Consider the following 27247-nt stretch of genomic DNA (forward strand, 5'->3'; position numbering starts at 1 on the left):
CAAACTTTGTGTAACATTAAAAAAATGGACCGAGTGTGAAAAGCAAAACGCAATCTTAAAATATAAAAGGATTTCCAGAATGTAGAATAAATCACCAAAATAATGTGGAAGACAGGAGGTGATTTGGAATGTGTTTTTAAATAACATTTGTTGAATATGCTGAATATATACACTTGATCAGTAGAAAAATCTGTACAAAATCACTATCTCTATTTGACTCGAGCGCTAATCAAATCTTGCAACAAACATGAAAATAAGAAACAGAGGAGGAAAACTGTAATTCTTCTCTTTGATGACTGCTGTCTCCTGTCTTTGTGTCTTTCTGGCCTTTTCAGAACACTGGGTGAGGACATCCCGAGGGAAGTTTCTCATTATCCTTTTCTCTAATGAGCAGAAAGGATGCAGAGAGAGAAGGAAACTCTAGAAACTCAATGGAAGTCATTTGAAGGATTCAAACTAGTAGCCGGGCTGCCCTGAGGTGAACTGGGAAAATAATTACAGACAAACAAGTGACATGCCTATCCTAGCAGAGGAGTCTCAAACATCAAGGAGTTATAATTCACATCCAGATATGTATCTATTCTTAACTGGGGAATTACTACAAATCACTTTCATTATTTAGATCAATTTATTTAGATGTGCAGCGTTGTGTCTGTCCCTTCTTCTGGTCTGGCACTTGTAGCGTTGCTGAGAGGTGTTTCTGAAGTCATCTTGTATCTTTTACTCTCCTGTCAGAGTCCCTAAGTGTCAGAGGCTTTGGTGGTTCTGCCAGGATAGTGTGCTCTGTACTGAGCCTCCATCTCTTCCACCCAGGCCATGCTCCAGTCCCACGCAGGAACGGGCTCCAGCTCGCCAAATGAGTCGCCTTCTGTGCGAAACGACGGATACAAGGCGCTGAGGGGGGAGGCTGGCGGAGAGAAGTCTAAACACAGAAGAGGACATCATGTTGACATGCATTTCTATACGGAGTGTGGAGTGATTATATTAAAACAGAGAGCCTTTCCCGTGGAGAAGGCAAAAGAATAAACATTTGTAGAGCTCCGAGGAGCATCTGTCACATTGACTCTCTGAGGGATAGCAAATTTAGAAGCTTCTTTGAAGAAGCTGTCTGTCAAAAAAAAATTGAAAATAAAACTATTTAGATATGTTTGAGGCACCAAATCAAACATTATCGATTCACAACAGCCACGTTCTGGATTTTAAAGGTACTATTACATTTCAAAGACCTGAGAAAATGTAGCTGTCCAGGAATAATAATAGTTTACTCCAAGTTACAGACGCTTGGCAAATTCATGTGAAACAGGTCTGCTGCCGCTCCACTCTTTTCATATGATTAGTCCACACTGCTCTTTACATAAGATCACTTAACCTTGGTGTATAGAGTTCAATGGGAAATGTAAAGCTGAATATATTCTTCACTGTTCCCTTGCCGACAAGGCGACTTGTATTCAATATGAATATTAACTGTGTAGAGAAAAAAAAGATCGTTTTTGCCTTCAAGGTCCACTCATGTCGAGGCCTACTTAACATGATGTCCTATGGATGAATGACCTCATTCTTGATATGATGCATACGAATCCATCATTTTCAAAGTGGAAAAATGGGCTCAGCTCTGCAGTGTAGTTCCATCTGATCTCAGGCTCTGGACTCATATCATTAAAGTTTAACATCAGCCATTGGGAGACTGCACTATCAACTGCAGAGAAAACACTCGCTGTACGTGTGAAAAATAGCTGAGGCAGAAAACAGCCAAAAGTGAGAGTTTGGCAAATGGAATCAAGCTGAATGCTGCCTGGAGATGGAGAGTGACTGATGAGGAGATCCAGAGGGGAAGGATGACTCATCTGGAGATTCAATTTGCTGGAAGGTCCTAAGTAATTGTCTGGTAACAATATATATATATTATCATGTCTGTTCAGACCCGATATTAACATGAGTGATCAGAACACAGGAGGACAGCTCTTAGAACTACTGTGAGTGCACCAAGACACAGTGAGGAATCACTCAGATCTGGACACTTCGGATCTGACACCCGGAGGTGTTCTGGGCCGCATGTGGCCCCATTAGCTTAGAAGTGTGTATGCAAATATGTCCTGAGTTCTCAAATTGCAAAGATTTGGAAAAGCAAATAGAGATATATTATGTATCAACCATATTGGGCGATTTGGTATGCCTGGAGCACACCAGCCTGTTTCGTATATTCTTGTCCTTCATTTCTGACTGATTAGTTGCCTCCCACTGGTTAAAAACAAACACTTGATGTGATCACTCAGGACGGATGTTAATACCAGGTCTGAACAAGGCCTCTGTGTCAACACACACATGAACAACCTTTGACGTAGTGACAAAAAACCTCCTCTGACATGTGGGTTAGAGGGGAGCTCTAACCTCTTTACAAAGATTTATTATCTTCTATCAAAAAAGACTATTTGAAAAAACCATCAAAATGACAGGAACCCTCAAAACTAACTTGTCATGAGTTTCATGGTTGGTTCCTGTATGCCATTAGTCTGCGTACAGAGCTGCATGGAACCAGCTGGGCCCATCCATAGCTGAAGGGCCCCATCTAGTGGCGAAGGCTATAAAGGCCACTGGACATTCTTTTTTGTTGTTTAAGTTGTTGTTTGATACAATAAATAATATCCAGTACAATATATCTACAGTATGCGTTTAGTTGTCACATTTTGTTTTACAAAGCTATTATTATTAGGAAAGCAATGTTTGAGTCAAGCGTGATGGTACCTTACACATTAAGAATGACCCCAGTCACTTCCTCACAGTGAAGCTCACAGCTTATTAACTAATTGAATTGTCTGTATTGTCATCGCACCAGTACAACGAAATTTACAGTACAATCCCTTAAAGTGCAGAAATAATTGAATTAAATTCATTTAAACACTTAGTATTGGCCAGTACCCAAAGCCCAGCTATCTCCATCTCTAACTGTATCTGTATCAGGACTGAAAAAGTTGGAGCGGTGCATCCCTGTAATAATTTCAACTCTAAAAAAAAGAGTATCATAATCTGATGAAACATTATTTCTAATGGTCATAACTGGTAGGGGCTTTGCTTTTAGGGGTCACGAGTGTTCTGACGAAGACCAGAAGGCGGGCTCACATTACACCAGTTTTAGAACCGCTGCTTTGGCTCCCTGTGCGCTCCAGGATTGACTCTAAGGTTCTTCTATGAGTTTTTATGTGTCTCAACGGCCATGGGCCTTCTTATCTGTCTGACCTGCTGTTACCGTATCGGCCCTCGTGGATCCTCAGGTCCTCCGGTAATGGTCTTTTATCTGTTCCCAATGTGAGAACCGAAACCTTCATTTTATCATCATGGCCCTCGCCTGTGGAACAGAGGGCCTCAGGGCCACTGAGTCTGTCAAGACTCACCTTTTTAATTTAGCTTTTAACCTCATTTACTCCTTTAGTATTACTCTTTTATCCTGTCCCGTCATTTTTCTTTGTCCTTTAATTTACTTATTTATTTATGTTGAATGCTGAATACGGGTTTAAAGTTTAAAGGTTAGGTTTTGCTTGCAGTAATTTATATTAACATGCATTTATGTTGTTTTATGAGGTTTTTCATTTCTTTTAGTACCTATTTTATTTATTGTCTCTTAGTTTCCAGTTTCCGTATCGGTGTAGCAAGTGTGTGTGTGTGTGTGTGCGTGTGTGTGTATGTGTGTGTGTGTGTGTGTGTGTGTGTTACATGAATGAGGGTGCGGGGAGTGGGGATGTTAATGGGGTTTATTTCATTTTATTTTATTTTAATGTAAAGCACTCAGGACTGCATTTTGTACAAGTATGAAAGGTGAAATATAAATAAAGCTGATAAAAGGGGAAGTCCTGATATATTCTATATTTTTCTCATTGTTAACAGATCCCGTGGAAATATGAAAACGAACATCTAATGCATTTGCTAACAAGTATTGTGTGCATCAAAGCCTTCTTCTTGTTTGCCACAGGGCTCCATTGTTGTAAAATACACTTCAGTGAGCACACTGAACACTGTTGCACTGGCTGACATGTTCCTTCATTATAATGAACAAACACACTGTAGTTTACTTTGACTCAAGCCCACCTACACTGTACTGAGGTGGAAATCCTGGTTCTCCAGAGTAGAAGCTGTTGAGGAACCCTTGTGTGTATGTAATGAGCATCGGTTAACTAGCAGTGTTTCCTCTTCTGCTTACCTGACAAAGAGGCTCCACTCATGCTCTCCGCAGCCGCAGCCAGCAAGCGGGCAAAGTTGGCGCTGTCGTTAGTGTAGCAACTGTCCACTGAGCTGATGAGGCTGGTGCGAGCGCTGGCCATGTTGCTGTCCGTGACCGAGCTCCAGGTGTTCCACAGTGAGCCGTCCCATTCGCTGTAGCAGGAGGAAGGTGTGCTCTGGAGGCGTGCACGTCGCAAGCCGATTGGTGGGGCCTCAGGCTCGGGCAGAGGGTTGTCCTCCAGCTGAGTGGAGTAGCCTGGCCCACAGATGTAGCCCAGGGTGGTGGAGAAGGGGTGGGACAGGGAGGGACGCTGCTGAGGCAGGGCACTGCTGACAGAGAGGGGGTGGCATGATCACATGTCGGCGTATACTATTATCTACACCAGCAGGAAAAGATAATAGTGTTATATTATTGTTAACATCTGAACAATATTGATTGATATTTCTTCTAAAAAATTTGATCTTTATTTTGGTATTACAAAAATGTCAGATCTAAGTGAGCCAACTAGGACCAGCGGCCTCCCCTGTATCTCTACCTGCATCTCTCAGGTTTAGGGCTGAGCTCCAGATACTGGGTAGCTTCCTCTGCTGTCAGTGTGCCACCCTGCTGGTCATCCAGTGACATGGAATATGATGTAGTAGACCGGTGGTTGTAGGAGGGGAAGCTGCTGTTGGTGGTGGTGGGTCCTGGTTGCCCATGGTGGCCTGATGCAGCACATACTGACTGGAGAGAGCCCATGTCCACTGTCAGCTTTGTAGATCGACTGGAGCTGAGGAAAATTCATGTAAGACTTTATTATTATTTTTTAAACAACCAATTTTAACCATATTCCCTGTCTTCTTCTATGACACTACTTCTTCATGGGACCTCTAATTGCAAAAAAATTAGCGATGCAACAGAAATGCCTCTTCTCCTTCCTCCACCACCCAGTCTGAGCTGTTTGTGTGTCTTACCCTTCATCTGAGGTGAGGCTGTGTGTGTCTGTGGTGTCCTCTACGGGCACTGGTGGTGGTGGAGGCAGCATGTCCACTAGGTGTAGGGATGCAGAGTAATGCAGCAGGCGCGGACAGCCAGCAACTTTATCACACTCTGGATGTCAAAAACATAGGACAGGTTGACAGAAAATAATATATATGAATTAGCAGTAACCAATAATTACCATGATTATTTAAAATTTGTGTTGAAGTAGCCGTTGTAGCTTAACTATACGCACCATTTCAAATTCAAAATGATCAAGTTTTGTGACTTTTATTAGTGAGATAGGAGCTGGACAACAATGGATTTTGTCATACCGTGCCGGCCTGACGGTATGTGACTGAGTCTCTGTTTGAAGACACTGGGTGGACAAGCCTGGTTCCTGGTTGGCACTAAGGGCACGCTGTTCACTGCATGCAACTCTGGGGAGAAACAAGACACATTACCCAATATTATATGTTGATACATGTGTGCATTCAGCAGAAGTGATGTTTCAGAAAGTTAGGTAACGTGCAGATACAAACTAAGGAGGATTATGAAAAGAAGGACAATAAACTGTAGTAGTGGCACTAACAACACTTTCCTATCCACCACTCTTCACCTTGCTTGCTGTGGCTTTTTTCCCATGACTCCCTCAGCACACCCATCTTGGGCTGGGGGCGTATGGCCTGTTTCCATGGTAGTGCCTCCCGGCTACTTGGGGGTGAGGACTCAGGGAATATCTGGATGGTTTCAGCTCCCTGCTGATGGGGCACACCATGAAGCATTTTAGGGCAACGCCCGGGACTGTTGAAGGTCTTCAGGCCATTGCCCATCAGGTCCACGTAAAAAGTGCCGTAAACGCCGCAGCTGTCAGTCACAATGGGGACAGCTGAGTCCATGCAGCTGCGGTCCTTCCAGGAGACCGGGAGACCTAATGAAACACGGATGAATATATACTGACACTCCAGAGCACATTTACTGTATCAATGAAATCAGGAAATACTACAGGGAGGTGCACTGCCCCGTGACTTTAGGGTGTCTGTTACATCTGATCTCTTCAATATACAGGTCATTTGGGGGAAAAAAAGATTCACTGTTGCCTTTTTGTTCTGGGCCTTAGTCCCAAAACATTTAATCTCACCACCAGGGGGACTCCTAAACACCACTAAGAGTGTCTCAATAACAGTGTTAAAACCTCTTCACAAAGCTGCTGAGACCAACTTTTACTAAAGAACTGGGAGAAGTCTTAAGCTCAGAGAAAGGGCGGGTTTGACCCTGTCGCTGTGGATGATTTCATGTTTCATCCAACTGTGATTGGCTGTTTAGGGTCTCAGTCAGTGAATTCTTGATATGAATACTGTAGACATATGTTTCCATAGCCATATAAAGAGTTCACAATCAAATGGTTGAACATGGAACAAAGAGTCATATAGTGTTCTGACTGGTCAAGTTAGTATGTGCAGCTCATTGTCAGCCTCTTGATGGTAATGATCAGACCACTATAACCATGATGATAGTGAGAGGGGCAAACAACAGCAGCTTCTACTTGTAGCACAGCTTGTGTGTGAAAGGAAGGACATTATTAAAGGGAAGTTCAGAGTCGGAAAAGTGTTGATATCTGCCTGGAAATAAAAAGGCTTTCTCACTATCATGAAAGCTTTGTGAAAGGTTGAGGAGATTACCAGGCAGATTGCCGGCAGCACCCATTTTAGGATTGTTTGTGATTTGCTCTCAGTGACTTAGAAGTCCTCTCGACTACTTCTAACTTTAAACCGGTTTAGTCAGTTGAGTTTAGCACTAAACACTTTGTGAAATCGACAGAACCATCCGCTCTAGGACTAGTGGGTGAGGAGTAGTTTGGTCTGAGGAGGAAAACTTTACACACAGGGTTTTTACAATGATCACCGATGACAGAGAATCATCTACCAGTCATTCAGTTAGAATATGTGTTGGCCACTGGTTCACTAATGCACGATGATAAACACTGATGAAACCATATTCATCACATTAATAGTGCCAACTAGCTCCGTAGTTATAATAAGTAAGTACACAAAGACACCCTATAAATGTTCATTTTCTGTACACTCTGAATCCATAACTCATCTAGTCTACTGTAGCACAGATGTGACCGTCATCAGTTAATTGTCCCACAGCAGTGGAGAATACATCAATAACAACAGTAGTAACCAGTGGTGGAAGAAGCAGGCTACTCAGATCTTTTACATCAGTAAAAGTGTCAATACCACTGTGTAATAAACACTCTGAAGTAAAGAAATACAAGCAAGCCAGAGCGTTCTTTCCTCCAATCCCAGAATGATAAGCCAATGTTGCCAGACCATACTTGAGAGCTGGAGTGTGCCAGAAAAGCTCTACATGGACCCAGGTTCTAAGTGATTAGGGAAAATTGCCCTCACATGGTGATATGCATAGTTTTCACCATGGTTACCAAATTATCTTGTATATAGGCTATAAATTGCTCACAAAGATAGGCATATTACTTGCAGACATATTTAATATAAGTTACTATTTAGAATTCATAGAAAAATTTTATACCACCAATAGAATTTCATATCACAAACAAAGCACATCAGAGTCCACTTGGAGGCGGACTACACCATCCTTTTCAGTCTGGTTATGTGGCCCACACCGCCACAACTTAACTTAACGGTTAAACACATCAGAGCTCATTTGACTGAAACCAAACGGGTTAAGAATGAAAGCCCCCCAAGAGCCCCCAATGTCTAACTCCAGCTCACCAAATCAACCAAATCATCCATTTTATCCTCAGCCACAAAGACTAGCACTTTTCAGCCAGAAATTTGTCATAAAACTCTTCATATGTGCCAATCAGTACTCACTGGTGCCCCTGATCCCTGGATGTTTCTGGCCTTGGGCCCACAAGTCCTGATACTTCTGGCTGAAGGCAGGTCTCCAGCCTCCAGACATCCAAGGGGAGTCTGAAGCTGCCATCCTGTAGATGAGGCAACACAAGGAAAATATTAGAATGCTTTAGTATTGTCTATCTATAAAAATATGATAAAAGTCAGAACTATAAAGATAACTGCTTCCACTGGACTCTACATTGATTTAAGTGAATCCCGTGTTGGCATCAGAAGTATTGGATTATATATACTTTCATAAAGTATCGTAAAACCACATTTAGATGAGCAGTTTGGATTTTTACATTCAACTAACTCTGTAATCCCCAAGCTCTGCCAATTCTCTCCACTTTATAAAATAATAAGAATTAATACATTCACATTCAACTACATCTCATTTCACAGGCACCTTAAAAACACCCTGAAGGTACCTACTGTACCAATGTGCACTAAATAACTGGATAACACTACTGTGCAATACTGTATATCCCAGCCTGCTTCTATTCTGTTTTATTTGTATGTTTTGTCTGTATTTGCTATATAAATAAGTTTTTAACTTTCTTATACATTTAAAATGTGTTGCTGTTAATCGCACAGTTTGGATGACATTCAAATTTCCTTGTACTATGTGCAATGACAATAAAGAGATTCTGATTCTGATGTACCTGTGTTTGATGATGAGATCTTCACTGGCTAGTCTGTGCACACCTAAGAAAAAAGAAAATGTGATAGCTCTGAAAGTAACACAATACATAATTTATGAAAAAAACATTATACAAAGTTATTCCACATTACAGAAAAGGGGAATAATAATAGCTCATTTAAATATATGCAGTGTAAGAAATTAAATACGGGAATTTCATAAGTTATTATAAAACAAAAAACATATATTGGTAATCTCATAAACACATTAAGTTTCAACATAAACAGTTATTTATTGAATATAAGTGGGTAGAATATTTACAGATAGGAAGTAGGATAGGAGTGATAAATGCCAGAGGGACTTAGGGAAGATCTAGGAAGAATAGGAGTTGAAGTAATCTGGCTACAAGTTCAACTGCCTTATCTAAAGGCAGTACTTAAAGGGTGCTGTTATAGACCAGATGCAACAATACTGTATGTGGATCAAATATGTGAAATGTTAGATAGGGTATGTGGTATAAATAATGAGCTTTACTTCATGGGTCACTTTAAAGGTTGAATATGTAGAATCTTTATTAAAAGCTATATTTATTTAAGTATTGCTTTTCCATAAAAAATATATTTAGTCTGAATTAATTTTTTATTTTTTTTCAAATTTTGACAGGTTTGACAAAGACTTTCTGTCCCGTTCTGTTTCCATGGTAGCAGGTGGTTGCCAGGGTTGTCTGTTGTTGGATGCAGCTACTGTAGGCTGGCACTGGGTGAAATGGAGTTGCAGCTGCTTTGGAGCCTTAGTGAAGGGGGCGTTATTTGTCCCAGCAGCAGAGTGACAGATGTTTATTTATTTATTCTGTTCCTGTGATGAAGATGTGAATAGCAATCCATCTCCCTTGATCTGTGATTTAGTGGATGAGTGATTTATATTCTCAATTATATAAAAGATGAGCTGTCAAAAACAACCTTTTTTCTCCCTGTTGTTCTTAAAAAGTTTTCCATCCCTCGGCTCAAGAAATATCTGCGTCCACAGGAAACCAGTGTAACCGACTAAAAACACTGTAGTACACATGCCATGCCTGGGTGTGGCGCTGTAACTGCCACAGAAATATACCAACAAGGAGAAGAAGAGACGGGGAGACGCTGTGGAGAATCCAAACACTGGAGAGTTTCTCTCAAAATCTGGAGACTTCCCAAATCCTCCTCCATCCTAGCGACAAATGTGTCACTGTTTCTGGTGTTAGTGGAGACTTTTGTGCTGTTTTGGACTCTGATGCACCAATCACTCTGCAGTTAGTGTCCTCAACGAGCAGAGGGTGCTGCTGGGAGCCCCTTCCCCGTCCCAAAGCACTCACAGGCGCCACTTCTCACTACATTTAGAGACTTTTCACACTTTCTTAGAACTGGATTTAGAAAAAGAGACAAGAGAGCAGTTTAGCTCCTTATTCAGAGCATCAGGGAAAAGGGAGAAATCTCGGCCTAATTCATTCCCATGCATGTGGCTCAGAGGCCAGTTCAGTAAACAGTCTCTGGGTCCATCTCTCTCCCCTGACGCAGCAACACCGTTGTTGTTATGTAACACCGCGGGTGTTAGATGCTGGAGGTTGGGCGATGACGGCATTGTTTAACAAAGTATGCGGTTTCGCTGTCCAGACGACAACGCCACGGGACCTGGTTTCAAAAGTTCCTGTTTTCAGGCTCTGATAACGCCGGCTGCATGTGGATGGTCGGACAAAACTAGACTAAAGTTGTGCAGTTAAAGGAAAAAGTGTCTTCGTGTGGACGGGCCTTTAGTGTCTGGATTATGTATTGAGTCTTAAAATACAAATGGAGACCTAAGGAAGAGTAGCTACTGTTACAAAATAGAAGCTAACATACAAACACAAGCATTTAAAATTCTATACATTGGTGGAGGAGGTATTCAGATCATTTACTTAATGTTTATAGTGCAGTATACCACTGCAATATAGCACAGCTCTGTTGTCATTTTGAAATGACCTAATCACAGACCCAAGTCCTACAACTGAGATTTTTGACCTTTTAATACTGAGCACCTTTGAATATGGTTGACATTGAAGCTGTGTGTGTGTGTGTGTGTGTGTGTATACACACCTTTAGCCCTGCCATGTCCTGGTATCAGATGGCCTGTCCTGCTGTGGCGTCTGAAGAGGTAGACAGCTGCGACCATCAAAACACACCACAGGAGGGCACCAATGGTTCCGATCAACACTGGGTTCTGAAGCAGGGCCAGGACCTGAGACATCTGATCCCATCTTTGGCTGTCTGACCCGGGGGGACCGCCTATCTGTGGGTCTGAGAAGCAAATAGAAGGCAAAAGAAATCAGATATGAAGTCATGATATCTTCTGTATTGTATCTGTATTTTTATCTGAATCTCTTTTAGCTCATTGACTAATCTTCCAAATCCACATCACCAAACATATAAGCATAGAAAAATGCATACACAAATCAACTCATAATTGACACACACATATCATTTATGATCACACACTTATACACACACACACACACACACACACACACACACACACACACGCACACACACATACAATCTACATATATTCATATACATACGCTCACATACAACAACAACATTCCAAAACTACTGACAATCCAATACATTAGTGATGAGAACAAGCTTCTGTGGTGTGGTTAGTTTAAACACTGAGGGCAGAGACTGTATTTTATCTGTACACTGTCCTGATAAAGAATTGTTTTTCCTCAAGTCTAAATGTGTTGCTCACTGATGATAAATCCATGAGGGTCACTCAGCATTCCTACTCCAGCTCCATTGACGGCTGCTATGGTGATCCAGTATCGTTTCCCTGGTTTCAGAGTAGAGATATCAAGGTTGTGTTGGCCACTGTCCACTGTCCAGTTTTGGTTCTGCAGCTCCTCAGACTCCACACACCACACCTAGAAAAGTTATGACATCATGAAGTGCAGCTCTCAAAGTACTCTTTGCACACAGGAAGCATATTGGGTAGTGATGTCCAAATTAAGCCTCATGAACCACTTTCATTATTCCACTGGAGTCCACTAGATGGAGCTCTCTGTTCAACAAAGAGCTGAAAACACACTGAATAGCCATTTATTGAGCCCTAAAGTGCATTTCAATTAGGCTTGAATATTGAATACCGGATTTAGGCAGGTCTATCTCGCCGAAACGGCCCTAATTTGCATGTGAGTTGCTCGAGTAGCCATTTGTTTATCCTATGGGAGAGCAGAGCCTTTTTTCTCCCCTGAGAGAAGCCCTGTTGCTGATTGGATGTAGCTCTCAGCAGGATGTGACGTGTGGTCGTACAGACGCCACAACAACACGGTGAAGTAGAATAGAAAAGTTTATCCAGTGGTGTAGTAGAACGCAGCGCACAAAATGATCTGTGTATGCGCATCTTTGCACGGGCTTGTTAAAATGAGTGCTGCAGCGGCCGGGTTGGATTCTGATCTGTGGCCCTTTGCTGCATGCTCCCCCTCTCTCTCTCTCCCATTACACACACACACACAGACACACACAGACACACACAGACACACAGACACACACACACACACACACACCTAAACCCATTCACTAATACGTCACCTCCGGAGTCTCCTAAATCCTTCTGAGGCCTTTTTTTTGTAATCGAAACACGGCCAGTGAGGACATTTAACAGGGCGTGCCCTGAAAATTTCCAAATGGCCGAATTCTACCCTAAGCGAAACACACCTCTAGTGCGCTCAACCAATACAACTAGTGGTTCATGAGGCTTCATTTGGATATCACTACTGCTGGGTTATATTGTAAGGTAGTGATTCTCAACCAGGGCTACTCGAACCCCACGGGGTAGTTCAGAAGGCCCCACATGTTTGTGTAACGGTGCTGACGCCACTATCTTCTTACAGTGCTTACATACTATTCGTGTTCACTCTGTTGCCATTTATCCACTTATGTATTGATATCACAAGACAACTTTTCACCTCAACAAGAAATATCGGCATGTTTTAACCAAACCGCTATTAAAAAATGAAATATTTAGTTAAAAGTAATGGATAAACTGGCGAAACACTCAGCTTCACTCCACTTAGCAGTAGTAGTATGATTGCTGACCAACCAACCTAATATATAGTTAGAATTATAATTACTATTTAATTATATGACAATAAAATAAAATATAGTAACGTTTATAGAATGAATAGTGCAAAGTTATACATTAGGAAGATACATTAGGAATTGATGGAGTACATGAGTTCATCATACAGGGCTGTGGTGAAGATTCAGACCAAAAAGTGTGGAAACTAATGTTCAAAGAGATGATGTTTCCTCAATGTGAGAACCTACGGTAATGTCCACTCTGCCCAGGACGTGATTCTACTTGAGTGTAGGGAACTGTTCTCCAGTGATTACCTGGTAACCCTGTATGATACCGTTGTGGGTTTCATGAGGAGGAGGCTCCCAGCTCAGATGGATGGTGTTATTCTGCTCATGGCTCACTGTTATAGACACGGCCAGTGGAGAGGCGCTGGGCACTGAAGAAAGAGGGTGGACTTTACTGTCATCTCTAGACAGGGCTGTACTGTGCGTTCACGTTCACTAAAACATATGTATTAAAAAACAAAGGAAAGGACAAAAATATTTTAAAATCATTTCTCACCTGTCTCAGGGACTCTGAGGTGCCGAGTGTTGCTCTCCCTCCCGTACAAGTTGCTGCCATAGGGACGGACTTTGAACTCATATTTGTAGCCTCTCTTTAAGGGGCCCACCGGAGTCTGGAAGCTGGGCAGAGTCACCTTCTTTGCTGCCCAGTCTGAGCTGGCAGGCAGCAGTGAGCGATAGAGAACCTCAAAACCATCGAGGTAATGAGGCTGGGCAGGGAGGGACTGGAGCTGGTCAGAGAGAAAACACAACATGGATCACACAGCTGAAAGACTCCAGCTTTCTCTGGAACTCTCTGAATAAGCTTGCCCATACTGTACCTTCCACTGAACTTGTGATATGTTAGACCCAGGGGCCATGATGGTGACATTTTCCAGGGCAACTCGCAGGGCTGACAGCTCTTTGTGGAAGTCTCTCTGTTTCGTGCTGGTGATCTCTGGGAACACAGGTTAATTATTTATATATATTTTTAATTCTTGTTAAAGGGTGGACACACAGGAAAATATTTAAAGCAAATGTGATGGTTGTAACGCAGTCTCTAGATTGTTTATACCACTGGGGCATGCTGCAGTTATGCACTTTTGTAAATATGTAAACTGTTACATTTGTTGTTGATGATGTTTAGTGCTGCAATATACAATGTTGCATACCGCTGTCTAAAAAAGTGACCTTAAATGAAATGGTCTGTTTGATTGTTTTGGATGAAAATTGATAGTTTAGATTAACTGATTAATCGATAAACGAGTCGATGGATGAATCAATAGAAAAATAGTCGTTAGTGGCCGCCCAAGCTAAAAACAAGATTTTTCTTTATGGAGAAACTCAGTTTTACAGATCTGGGCACATTTAGCCAAAACATCTTCAGGTTAAAAGGAGTCTCTCTAAGGAGTAAATTGGCTTCTCAGTTGTAGTTCAAGGACTTATCCTAAATCTATGAAAACCTAGTCCCTACGTGCAGAAAACAATCCTAAAACGGGTGCTGCCGGCAATCTGCCTTGTTATCTCCTCAACCTTTCACAAAGGTTTCATGATAGTGAGGAAGCCTTTTTATTTCCAGGCAGATATCAACACTTTTCCGTTGTTGTCATTTACAGTTATCCTGACTCTGAACTTCCCTTTAATAATGTCCTTCCTTTCACACACAAGCTGTGCTACAAGTAGAAGCTGCTGTTGTTGCCCCTCTCACTATCATCATGGTTATAGTGGTCTGATCATTACCATCAAGAGGCTGACAATGAGCTGCACATACTAACTTGACCAGTCAGAACACTACATGACTCTTTGTTCCATGTTCAACCATTTGATTGTAAACTCTTTATATGGATATGGAAACATACAAATCAAATATAATCTAACTAACTGATGAAACTGTATGAGTGTTAGTCGACTAAGAATTTTTTAGCTCTGGTCTAGAATTTGGAATATTTGTAATTATCATTAACATCGTTTATACGGCGACTACGGTCCTGTGGTCTGATCTACACAATATGAATAGCAAAAGAACCAAAAAAAAGCCATTCAGTCTATCAGCCGTAGAACTGCATAGAAATTAACCAATAGGAGCCATCCGTCCAGGAAGGCCATCCAATCCCCTCGTCTCCCCTGCTCCTCCTCGTCCCGCTTCATCCCCTCCCAATCCCCCTCCCTCTCTGTAAACTCTGAGCAGCTAGTGATTAGCTTAGCAGCTCAGCTACCGGATCTTCTGTTACCGTGGAGAATGAAAAGACCGATACCAGCAAGAGGCCTCTGCTCGCCCCAACGGTGAAGGTTGGAGAAAATGTAAGTGGAGCGAGTTCAAAGGCAGAAACCAAGAGGAAATGTTACCTACATAGGAACCAAAGAGGAGTCAACATCAGGGATTCCTTTGAGCGGTGGAGAAGGCTACGGCAGGATTTGGGATGGAAAACCGATGCTGAGACAGCAGACGTTTTGTTCACCAGGTCATTTTTGTGTTTTATTGTGGTAGATGTTCCATAAATGGCCCTCAATAGTCTGTGCAAATACTGGCTTATGACTGTATATATCCCCGCTCCGATAAGCGCCTATGTCAACACATGTAAGCATACGGTAGCCATGTTTTTTTAGCCTGCGTCATGCTCTGCCAGAGGGGCGTGTCGTTAGGAGGCGAGGGATGGCATTACTAGCTTGGGGGGAGGAATCGTGGAACACTGAGGGGAGGGGTTTGGTTTGGGGGGGGGGGGTGCTTTTAAAATAAAAAAACTGTCTCAACTGTTTTTCAGAACGTAGACCATAGCTTTAATTGAGTACAGCCTTGGCACAGTGTGCAGCTCCTCTTGACAATGTGTATCTGTCAGAACAGCCCTTAACCCCCTACTAACCACATTTCACATTATGGTCAAGAGGCAGACCAAGCTGCAAACAGACACTAACTAACTTTATCTTACAGTATATGGACTGACAGGTTGTGAAGGATAATTAAACTTAGCACTCAACACCCCATGAGTCAGCCAACAGGCACCAAAACTGTAAAGTGAAAAACAGTCGGTGATGCAAGACATTCTGGAACCTCTGCTTTTTCTTCGTCTTACCTTCAACTAGCAGCTGTGCACTGGCAGTGACCACACCTGCATCATTTACAGCAGTGCAGGTGTACTTCCCAGCATCCTGGGCTGTCACATAGTGGATCTGGAGGGTCTGGTCTGGATTTACAAGATATCTATACATACACAGAGATCAGTTAGTTTTCACATTTGATCTGATCTCTTTTTACAATAACAAATGCTGATTTAACAAATATTTTCAGTTGTTTTCATTACAGGGATAGATATGGGATTTTTGAGGGGAAAAGTTCAAAGATTACCAATATGACTTTACTACAGAATATCAAACACCATTATTTGTTATTATACGTATAATGTATTATATTATAAAACATAAACATCCATTCCAATGCATGCCGATATGCCTGTTATAGACTGATGCATTTATCTGCCTCTCATATCCCCAAAGCAATTTCCGTCAAAAGCAACTGGACTTGGTTATTTGTCTAGGAAGACGTTTCACCTGTCATCCAAGAGGCTTCATTAGTTCATGTACGCATCTGACCAGGCTGGGACTGGTCCAACTAACCGGTGTGGAGATCCAGGTATTTAACCTCTCTCAAGGCCGATGATGTCACTGGAACCCTATGTGCTCCAAGTGCCAACGACCGTTGTTAGAGTGGCAGTCGTTGGTTTCGACTTTGTTAGTGCTCTACTGGGTTAGAACGACAGTCCTTGGGGGGAAGTAGGTTTCGACTTCATTAGTGACACCACTTATCTCCAATTTACAATGCTGCTCTTTCATCCCTTCCCAGGAGATTCGAAAATCTAACCTCAAACAACAACTGTTCACAAATGGCCTCCTGTGACTACAACGACTGTCGTTATGACCCAATAGAGCACTAACGAAGTCAAAACCAACTTCCCACCAACAACTGCCACTCTAACGACGGTCGTTGGCACTTGGAGCACAAAGGGTCCCAGTGACATCATCGGCCCTGTGAGAGGTTAAATACCTGGATCTCCACACCAGTTAGTTGGACCAGTCCCAGCCTGGTCAGTTGCGTACATGGACTGATGAAGCCTCTTGGATGAGAAGTGAAACGTCTTCCTAGACAAATAACCAAGTCCAGTTGCTTTTGACTGAAATTGCTTTGGGGATAACGCTGACCTGGACAAATGAGAACATTCACAGGCTTATCTGCCTCTATTTACAACTAAGAATGTCACGAAAGAATTTGATCTGGCAATATGAAAATGAGGGGGTTGTCTCAGACATTTTGAATTATATGTTCTATCCAATGCTTCCAGCTGCAGCTTCCGGAAAAGTAAAATCTTCATTTTTCATTTGAATTTCTTAAAGGAAAATAAGCTAGCACTGTGTAAAAACTGTGTCCTGTTTTCTGCCCATTACAGTGAACTCAAAGCAAATATATTATTCATAAACTGAGTAGTAAGTTCATTCAGTGAATGGGTTCTTAAGTGTTTCTGAGTCTCGCCATAATACAGTACCTGCCGTTGGGCAGTGGCCCCTGCTCTCTGCTCCAGACCACAGCAGGAGGAGGGTCACCTTTAGCCTGGCAGTAGAACTGGGCAGACTCCCCCATTCTCACAGACACATTCTCAGGCTTCAGCACCAACTCAGGCTTGACTGTAGGAGAGGAGAAGAGGAACTGTAACTGTTCTGTGTACTGTCTAATCTGACATTGCTAAAGCACTTCTAAGTAGTTATGGGAATGTCACTCACCCAGCACAGAGAGCCGAGCCGCCCTGCTCTCTTTCACTCCCACAGTGTTGCTGGCCACACACACATAAGCACCAGAGTGGATCTTCCCTGCAGGAGCGATGATAAGCTTCCCACTCAGCTCCTACAGCACATGAAATATCTCAGAAACATACACTAATGGGATGCTTATGGCTATTCTGGCACCTTAGCAGATAAGATGGTCCTTGGTCCACTTACCTAATGTACATAATGTATATGATTCACTTCTGCTTTATATAAAATGGTGTCTACGTCATTTATTTAAAGACAAAAAAAGGTGTCTATTCTGACACACTTCTGTAGCCAGAAAAAAGTGCATCATTATCTTTAACCTCACATATACCGAGAGCTGCACTTTATGCTACCAAGTGGTTTCATGCCTTTTGGCCTTTTTAAACTTTTTTTACATAAGCCCCACAGCTAAGCAAGGGGATTAGGGTGTGTGTGTGTGTGTGTGTGTGTGTGTGTGTGTGTGTGTATGTGGGGGGCACTGTTCATGGTACTGGAACAAAGCGACAAACAGACAGACAGGCAGAAAGAGAGAGGGAGAGAGGGAGTGAGAGAGAGAGAGGGAGAGAGAGACAAAGAGAGAGAGAGAGAGAGAGAGAGAGAGAGAGAGAGAGAGACAGAGAGAGAGAGAGAGAGAGAGAGAGAGAGAGAGAGAGAGAGACAGAGAGAGAGAGAGAGAGATGCAAACAAAATGTTTTAGTAAGGCAATAAGTCAAAATGATATTTTTGGTGTGCCAGCTGCCTCTCTCAGTGGCACAGGACACACCTGTGGATATGCCATAGGTCTGACTGACACTTAAAATATCAACAGTTTTGTGGTGGATTTTAATAAATCATGACCATATGTGACATTAGTCATCCCCCATGACATGGTCTGCTACTGTCTACCAAATTTAGAAGGCACTAAACTAGACTTTACTATGTCAAAAAATAATTTTACCTAGTATTTATTCAGCGTTTATACATCTCTTCAGGGTGACATAAAGCTTCATTCAGACATGACAGGACATTGAACACTCAAATCACACTATTTGATTTTTAAAGTGTAATTTGCCATTGGTGCCTTAATGACCATCATGAGCATGAGGGAGGCACGCCACCACTTCTCAGTGAACCCCCTAATAAAACCGTTCATCAATTTCATCATTTATTAGAGAATTCTACTGCCTTTTGTGTATTTTTTTTGCTAACATACTGTATCTCAAGTGTTTTGCCAGATAGGAAAATGGAAATTATAAAGGAGTGTTTTGGTTGTCAAGTTTTGTTTGGGTCCACACCCTCCCTTCATTTGCTCCTCACAGCGAGGGTGACAGAGAACAATCCCTGTGTGAATAAGACAGTGACATGTGTTACCTCCTTCTGTAGCTTTACATTACACTGACATCTTAGTCATCACATCCATGATGAGGCAGACGACTTACAGTGTAGTGGTGATCAGAGTTGTTGATGGGAAAGCCATCCTTTTTCCAGATGACATTAGGTTCAGGGTGTCCGAATGGGGGGCCACAGTTTAAGACAGCCACCTCCCCCTCTGCCACCTCCACATCACTGGGCTGCACACTGAACTCCTCCTGCAGCACTACAACAGAGACAGGGTTAGTCTGCACTGCATGTTCAACAGCCAGCAGTCATGAATACAGTACTCAAGCAAACAGCAAACAGTTACAATGAACATTAACAGAGCCTTACTCAAGTTAGAACTTTTATCTAGTGTGCAATCTGTTTGTGACAAAGGGAGGAGTTACCATCTTAATACTTTTCTTAATGGCCTTTGATTAGTTCCTGTCAGATAAGGTGTGGACGGAGTCTGTCAGCAAAGGCCTATGAGTTAAAATAGGAGTTGACTTTTCCTAAAAGAGGATGGAAGAAGCTGCCTCCACAACATCTCTCATAGGAAACTGATACATGGAGGGAAAATGAAGGGAATCTGACTGATGCAATCTGAGAAAAACAAGAGCTTTTATTGCCAGAAACATGACAAGCTGATCACAACAGGACATGACAACTGGAAGAACTGTACTACTTTTCTAAAAATGGATCTAGGACACTTCAGAACATGTTACTGTTGTCTGTGAATTGTTTGTTGTAAGTCTCCAAAAAGCTGTACAAAAGCTATTCTGGCACCTTAGCAGATAAGATGGTCCTTGGTCCTTGAGACAGACCTCTATATTATGTGATGTTCTTATCTGACTGTGCCTATACATACATGCTGTACCAGGAACCTCTCTGATCAGAGCTGTATTACATTATATATTCAAGTAACAACTGAGACTCTTGTTCAGAAAGAACCATCATTGAGTATATCCACATCAGAAGGAATTACGTTAATTAACTTTTTTCATTTGTGTACAATATTGAAGTGCAGTAATAAAGGTTCGTAATCTCATATGTGTCATAACATGTAGTCTAGTTAATTCGGTGAGAGTAAGTAGTAGCAGTAAGTTGTGTATATAAGAGGCATGGGTAGGGTTGGGTGTGGTTGAGAGGGGCGTCCTGAACAGATTCCGCCTTTGGCTCCAAAAAGGCTAGACTAGGCCCTGGTTGAGAATGCACCAGAATGATGCATGCACACAGACCACTAAAGAGGGTTTGGAATCTCCCAACCAGTTTCACAAAACAACATTTTGCATGGGGCCTCTAAAAAGCTAGAAACAACCCTGATGGTAAGAGAAGTTTTTATGTATGAGCAGTGACAGAAACTCAAACTTTTAACTGTCTTTGTTTGTGCCATAGTCAAATGACTAACTTCCCTACACTGCCTTGTTGTCCATCCCAGTTTTCAGTGTTCTGTTAAGACTCCAAGACAAGCAGCTGCTGCACGTCGCTGCCTCACTGGGGTCCAGAGAAGTAAACAGCAAGGGCCCCAGGTCAATTAGCACCACTGTTTAACCCTCTCTGCCCGGGCAAACATTGACAGCGGACCTCTGCAACACTTCTGCCTCTGTCACCTCACACATCATCATCAGCCATATGCATATGTATGTGTGTGTGTTGGCCGGGCCTTCATCTCCCCATCACTCTCAGGGTTCTCCCTCTTTTCTAGAGATCATTTTCCAGGACTTTTCCAGGACATTTTAAGTGATGATCTAGCTGCTCTGCTAATATGTTCCTCTCTGTGGAAGTCTGATTTAAAAGATGTGCAGTCTGTGGCTATAACTTATCTATGAAATCATCAATGATGATAAATTGTTCATAGAATGATATAATAATACAAACTACTACCGTCACAAGCCAGCAGTGACCAAGACTTACATTTCAAGGATAATGTAACGTACACTGAGCTTTGACCATTTAAGTTGTAATTTGGTCCAGCTTGTATATGAGCCTGAACAGAAGTTTCAATGTGTGCAATTTGATCGTTTCTGAGAGTTTATAGGATTACACAAGTTTGGGCCAACACATCACACTGACTGGTTAATTTGAACAGCAGCTCACTAGCATGGTCTTTAACGGACAGACTGCATTTAGCATGGACATCCCTTTGTTAGTGAAGTGAATTTTGTATGACTGTGTGCTATGTAATATCCATGACGCTCAGAGCCAGTTGCTCCTTGTGTTTTAGGAAAGATGAGCACACTGTCTCATGAAAAACAGTTACTGTACAGAGTTAACACTAACTGCCGTCCCTGAAGAGAAGGGACCTGGTTTATTATGTGTTCTAGGTCAGATTGAAGTTCTGTATGGGACTCTATAGGACTAATCAGAAATGGCTTGGCTGAATGTCTAAGTCTTCAGTGGTAAAACACACTCTAGCAGGATCCCCCTGTCTTACCTGCGATGAACAGCGATGCATTGCGGCTGGTGGCCTTGCCTGCACTGCTCCTGGCCACACAGGTGTAGACGCCCTCATGCGACTGACTTCGCTTGCCCCCTCCCACGCTGAGGAAGAAGATGCTCCCCTCTGACAAAACTATTGGCTGCAACTGTTCCTCTCCCTTTGCCGTCTCCAGAGGCTGCCCGTTTCGCAGCCACTCAATGGTTGGCTTCGGGCTGCCATCTGCCCGGCAGGAGAGCGAGGCGGGACTCCCAACTTTCACCACCACGTCAGAGGGATGGTGGACGATGCGGGGCGGTGTCTCCTGTGCATGAACTCTGGAACCTGAGGGTGATACAGAGATCTTATACAGACTGTAAAGAGCATCCGGGTGTATATTTAGATGCAGAGTGGTGACATACTGCATGTTGTTTAATCATGTTTAGATAAGCTGGAAAAGCAACTGAGACACAATAAAGTGGCCGTAAAGAAAAGACAGTATGATTATTTTATGGTGACAGAAATATTTTCCCCCAAAATTTTAAATCTATATACCTCACTGCTGGGAACTCATTGTCATCATATTCATGTTAAGTATATTAAAGCTTCCAGTTCAGCCTCATAGATATGGGTTAGATGATTCCTGCTACACCCACCATCAGCTTCTGAAGGCTGTTATCATCTGTTCACACAACAGCGGTCGCCGTTATCACACCTTGGCGTCACTTTCAAATAGCCTGGGTCACACTGTCAATTCCAAAAAAGCGGTTGTTACTTGGTTAGGTTTAGGCAAAAAACTGTGGTTTGGATTAAAATACTAAAGGACCATAGGAAGAAAGTTAACTTTAAAAGCCCTCATCTCACATTTGGACATGAACTAGGGTCTCCTGCATGAAAGTCCTGTGTATGTTTGACCAACCACCATGCAAACTTTTCTCTAAACACAGAATTTTTGTTTTTCCAATATTTGCTCCTGTCATACATCACCCAGTGCTGTGGTTAAGCCTTTACAGCTACGTTGATGTCCGATCCAGTTTACAGTTACAATATATGGTAACGGCCTATGGGGCAACTAGCAGGTAGAGTAGGACCATACCGCCTATCTAATGCAGTGATAACAACTGATAACGCCCATTCAGTCAAATGACAATGGGCGAATCAGCTGGCTTAAGGTCATGCATATTTGACTCTGGGCTGGGTCAGTGGGTGCAAAAAGGTTGCTTCATCGGAAGTGTCAGTACGATTTTATTTTGTATATTTTGTGTGAACTTCTTGCTTGAGATAGGTGCTGCCTCAGTCTTGTGATTGGTCTGCTGGGGGCCAGGTCTGCATGAAATCTGTCTGTATGAAAGATTAGCCAGGCCTATCTGCCAGAACAAATGAAACATGAGTTTGATTTCCAGGCTAGACAGTTGCACATCGCAAAAAAATATCATCTCCTGTAACTCATGCGTCTAGGCTGCAGGAAACTTGGTGGTTTCATTTCATGAAGAAAGATGACAACAGCGCAGTTTGTCATGTCTGTACAGTGATCATTTTAAGTAAGGGTAGAAACAGCGTCCGTTACTGAGGCTAAATATCCTTTTATAATTCCATTAGCGCCGCACAGTTTGACTAAGCAAACATCAATGAAAACGAATGCTGTTAAAATATTCTCTCATTTCATCTACACTGTGTACATGGAGATAATGAAAATGTTTCAGATGCTTAAACCTGTGTAGGACTTTTTTTTCCACACAGAAAGTTGATCAAGAATCAATAAGGAAATTGGGGGAAACATTGACTTATACAGCACCTTTCTAGTCTTCTGACTACTCAAGGCGCTTTTACACTACTTATCACTTTCAGCCGTTCACACAGAGATTCACACTGATTGTTCGGGAAGGAGAGCCAGATACGCACATGACTTATGCTGAAGGAGTTTATTTATACTTGACCAAGGTGAACAGAAGAGTCGTCAACACTAAGTAGTGCATGAAGCCACCTCAATTCTAAGGCTCAGACAGCAAAGATCAGATTCTTATACTAGCAAGAGGAGATGTGCTAACATCTCACTGGCTATAATGCATAAACATGACATTAAGGAAGTGACGTGAGCGTTATCGTTTAACCCTGAAACTGTGTCTAGAGCCTGCATGCTAATAAGAAAGCAGACGCCAAGAGAAATAACTGACCCCAGAAGTGATCTACAAGGAGAGTCCTGCTATCATAGCTCTCCACTTTAACAAAGAGAGATTGATTCACTAACTACACAAACTGTCTAGAGAAAATGAAATATCCCCTAACACTGATGGCAGACGCTACCTGCCCATCATCTAATCTAATCATTTAAACCACGTTAACACACCCATGTGCAGCACGACCAAGAACACTTCCCCATGCGGAGTGGAGGAGCTGGGAAACAAACCACCAATCTTTTGAACGGACGTCGACCTGCTCTATTTCTGAGACATAACCTTATCAATTCCCATCCCTAATGATGATAGAAGTAACTATACATATATGGATCTGTCATGTATGTCTGATTACTGCTGGAAAGCATCAGCATTGATACCAATCTAGCAAGTATACTGTAGAATGATCTAGATGATATACTGTATCGGTTGGAGCTTATTCTTTTAAGAACCTAGAGTGTAAAGAAGTGTTCTTTTGTGTTTACTGTAGTAGAGCCACACCTGAACAGCAGCGTGTAGCATTATGCATCACCACCACTGATTTGATTTAACTGGCACCAGAACACCCACTACAAGCATGTATAAACCCTGCTACCAACAAACAATGTCTATTTGCAGCCAGCAGCATTGGAATGCCATTGTTATAACTTCCCATGGAGTTGGATGACCACATTGAAGGAAATGGGGAGACTGCGATCAGCTTCCTGACAGGAGCGGAAGCTCGAGGGTCTCAGGAACATCAGCTCTAACAAAAGCAGACTGGAACTCCCCTGTCAACAGCATATCCGCAACAGAACAAAAGAAACTCTTTAAGTGGAATTTTACCATTGACTAATATTGGTTTGCAAACAAAACAAAAATTCAAAATGAATTTGCAGACACGTTTAAAAAGCCACTGGGGTTAAAAGGATTTGGGAGAACCAGTGGAACCTTCACAGATGCTGCTTCCTGTCGAATACACAAAAAAATTGTCACTGTCCTAAAGGACTTGTTGTCTGTAGCTGAGAACCTGGCACAGCCAAAATTCCTACCAAAATAAAAGAGGGTGAAAAACACATCACACCTGGTGATGGCCATCAGAGAAATATTTCATTATTCGCACCTTTATTGAATATCATCCTAATCTGGCCAAGCATTTTGTGGCTGCCTTAAATGAGCAAGGACAATCAACTAAAGGGTTGTAGCTTTTCATTTATTCACTATAGCCGGAAACACCTTCAAATGACAGCTAACAATAGGCTGTTGAAGCCCACTGTCTCTGAAAAGTAAAGTTAAGATGCAGCCAAAACCCCAGTGAGCCAGGTCAAAATATTAAATGTAATAGTGCATTCGTTTAAGCTATTCTTAATAAGAATTATATCAACTTGGGCTCCAGGAAATTGTGACATTTTATACACCAAACAATTATTAACAATTAATAACATGGAAAAAGAATTGTTAGATGCAGCACTTTTTATGGGAGGAAAGAGAAAAACGGTTTTACCCAATGATAAGTATCACATTATTTTAAGTGTGAAACTTTTGTGTTTAATCATGTTAATATTACGTTTCTGATCATTTGTTTTTTTCTCTGTTTTCGGCAAAAGTAACTTTAAAAACAGAATTTAGTTGAAACCCCTGTTTTACTTCTGCTGGGCCATAATTCAACATGCTAACTGATCTTTCAGCGGAATCATATTGTGAGGAAATCATATATCGAGATATCATGATACACAATTATGCCGTTTAAATTGATAATAAAAAAACACATAGTAACTCAAAGTCCTCCTAAAATCTGATGCAAAATATTTAGAGGGAAAGACTTTAAATCTGAAGGCTGTTGATATTGATTATAGAAATTTATTTTTCTATATTTTAACTTGAAACTGTTTATTTTGCACTAAAGTTCATCAGTAAATGAGAAAAGACCCAGTAGGCCACTTTTCACTTAACAAATATTGAATTCAGGGGTATTTAACAGTAGGATTTATCATATGGTTATTTTATATAGACTGTTTATGAAATTGCCTGAAAACATGCTATAACTTGAACTGAGATTTGAAAAATGAAACTAGCACAGAAGATTTGGGCCATAACACCCAGCCCTGACCATGTGTGTAGTAGCCTTGAGTTACTTTTACCTGCTACAATAAGAAAAGAAAAGAATAAGCAGGTACTGTGTGTTTATGGTTAGGACACTAATTATGTCCTACCAACCTACCATTTGAAGACACCCCACAGAATTACAATCACTACTTACAAACACTTAATGTATTTTTAGTAGAAGTCTTGAATTCAGGGATCCCAAATAAACAGTAAACACCTAAAAGCCTTTTCACCTGAGTGGGCAGCATGTTGTTCCAGTGTTCTGAATCAATATTTAGAGTTATAAGTTAACACCATGTCAAATGTACTTACATGAGAGCAGAACTGCACACACTGATGTCAATATGCTCATGGAAACACCTGTAGTCATCATTAAGAGCGAAGTTGAGCAGATAAATGAGGTTGTATTAGGCGAACTCGATGTATCCAGTGTCCTTTCTTTTCTTTTGAACTACAGCAACATTTCAAACTTAACTGTCCACCTTTCCGTGGAAACTAGCGTCCCTCTGAATTTCTGCGCCGGCTTCACCCTGCTCTCTGGGGCCCGCAGCGACGTCAAGGTAGCTGACAGCACGCTTCCTGTCCAAGGGCTTTTCAAAATAAAATCCACGTGGGAACACATACATTCTACTATGACGCACTCGACGCAAAGTTATATACCATTAAATCTACCCTAAATCATTAATTTAATTTTCCATATGGTGTTTTATATTACTTAATATGCGTGAAAAGAGCATGAGGAAACACCCCACACTCCTTCTGTAGTTTTTAGAGAAGATATCTGAATACAATTGCATTTAATCACATGTTATTGGAAGAAAAATGGACTATACCTAACATAAAGCACATGCATGAAATATTTATGTAATGTTTTGTAAAGATAGGATGTTAGAAATGCTCCTGGTATAGGTCAATGAAAATGGCTCTATTTCCCAGCATGCAACGGGCGTCTAATCACTGTTTACCTGATATTACCACAATACTAAAGATATAAAGAGCTGACAGCGAGACTACGTCTCTACGTCACTACGTCCACGTTTGTTTTTTGTTTTTTCGCGGGCTGCCTCACTGTCGAAACTCTAGGTTCAGTATCTTTTATGTACCATAACAAATAGTACGTTCACAAGCATGACTCCATTAATATGTATTACTTGCTTAGTGCACCCGTGGGTGGAAGCTCATTGTAGAGGTCACATGCTGGGTGCTCGTCACCCGACCACTTTACCTCGGGGAAGGTCTGAGACAGGAGCCAACGGTTACCCTAGCAGGGTATCACCTGACGGGGTGAACGGGTAAACAGAAACCATAGGTCCCCGTGAGCACTGGTCGCAGGAGAAGCTAATATGTGGATGTGACGCTCACTGACTTGGAATAGCCCGTGGCTGGCAGATGAGTGCAATGTATGAGGTGGGGCACAGCTCCAGAACCCAATTCAGACTACTCTCCTCCCACATTTTAAACTTTGATTTCATTTATAGACAATTTTAGGACAAATGATTAGGCTAGAAGCCCAACAGAGCTCAACAGAGTGGTCCTGGGAATGAAGAGTCCAGTGTTTCCCCTATATTCAATTCAATTTTATTTATAGTGCCAAATCATAACAAAAGTTATCTCAGGA

The 27247-nt window shown here is 41.9% G+C and overlaps 1 protein-coding gene across 1 annotated transcript; it reads right to left on the minus strand.

Annotated features, from left to right (window-relative positions):
* On the minus strand, positions 1-26059 carry robo4 (roundabout, axon guidance receptor, homolog 4). Its single transcript, XM_083926546.1, has 19 exons — positions 25942-26059; positions 21389-21715; positions 19038-19195; positions 17590-17710; positions 17355-17493; positions 15891-16018; positions 13662-13777; positions 13340-13571; positions 13093-13214; positions 11450-11621; positions 10798-10998; positions 8715-8757; positions 8029-8141; positions 5790-6101; positions 5506-5610; positions 5167-5302; positions 4749-4982; positions 4193-4539; positions 1-922 (listed from the first exon to the last, which is right to left on the minus strand). The coding sequence occupies exons 1-19, from the start codon at positions 26000-26002 to the stop codon at positions 741-743; spliced, it is 3249 nt and encodes a 1082-aa protein (XP_083782672.1). The 5' UTR covers positions 26003-26059; the 3' UTR covers positions 1-740.
* Between the last annotated feature and the right edge of the window lie 1188 nt (positions 26060-27247).

Source organism: Echiichthys vipera, assembly GCF_963691815.1.
Source record: "Echiichthys vipera genome assembly, chromosome: 14".
Taxonomy (NCBI): domain Eukaryota; kingdom Metazoa; phylum Chordata; class Actinopteri; order Perciformes; family Trachinidae; genus Echiichthys; species Echiichthys vipera.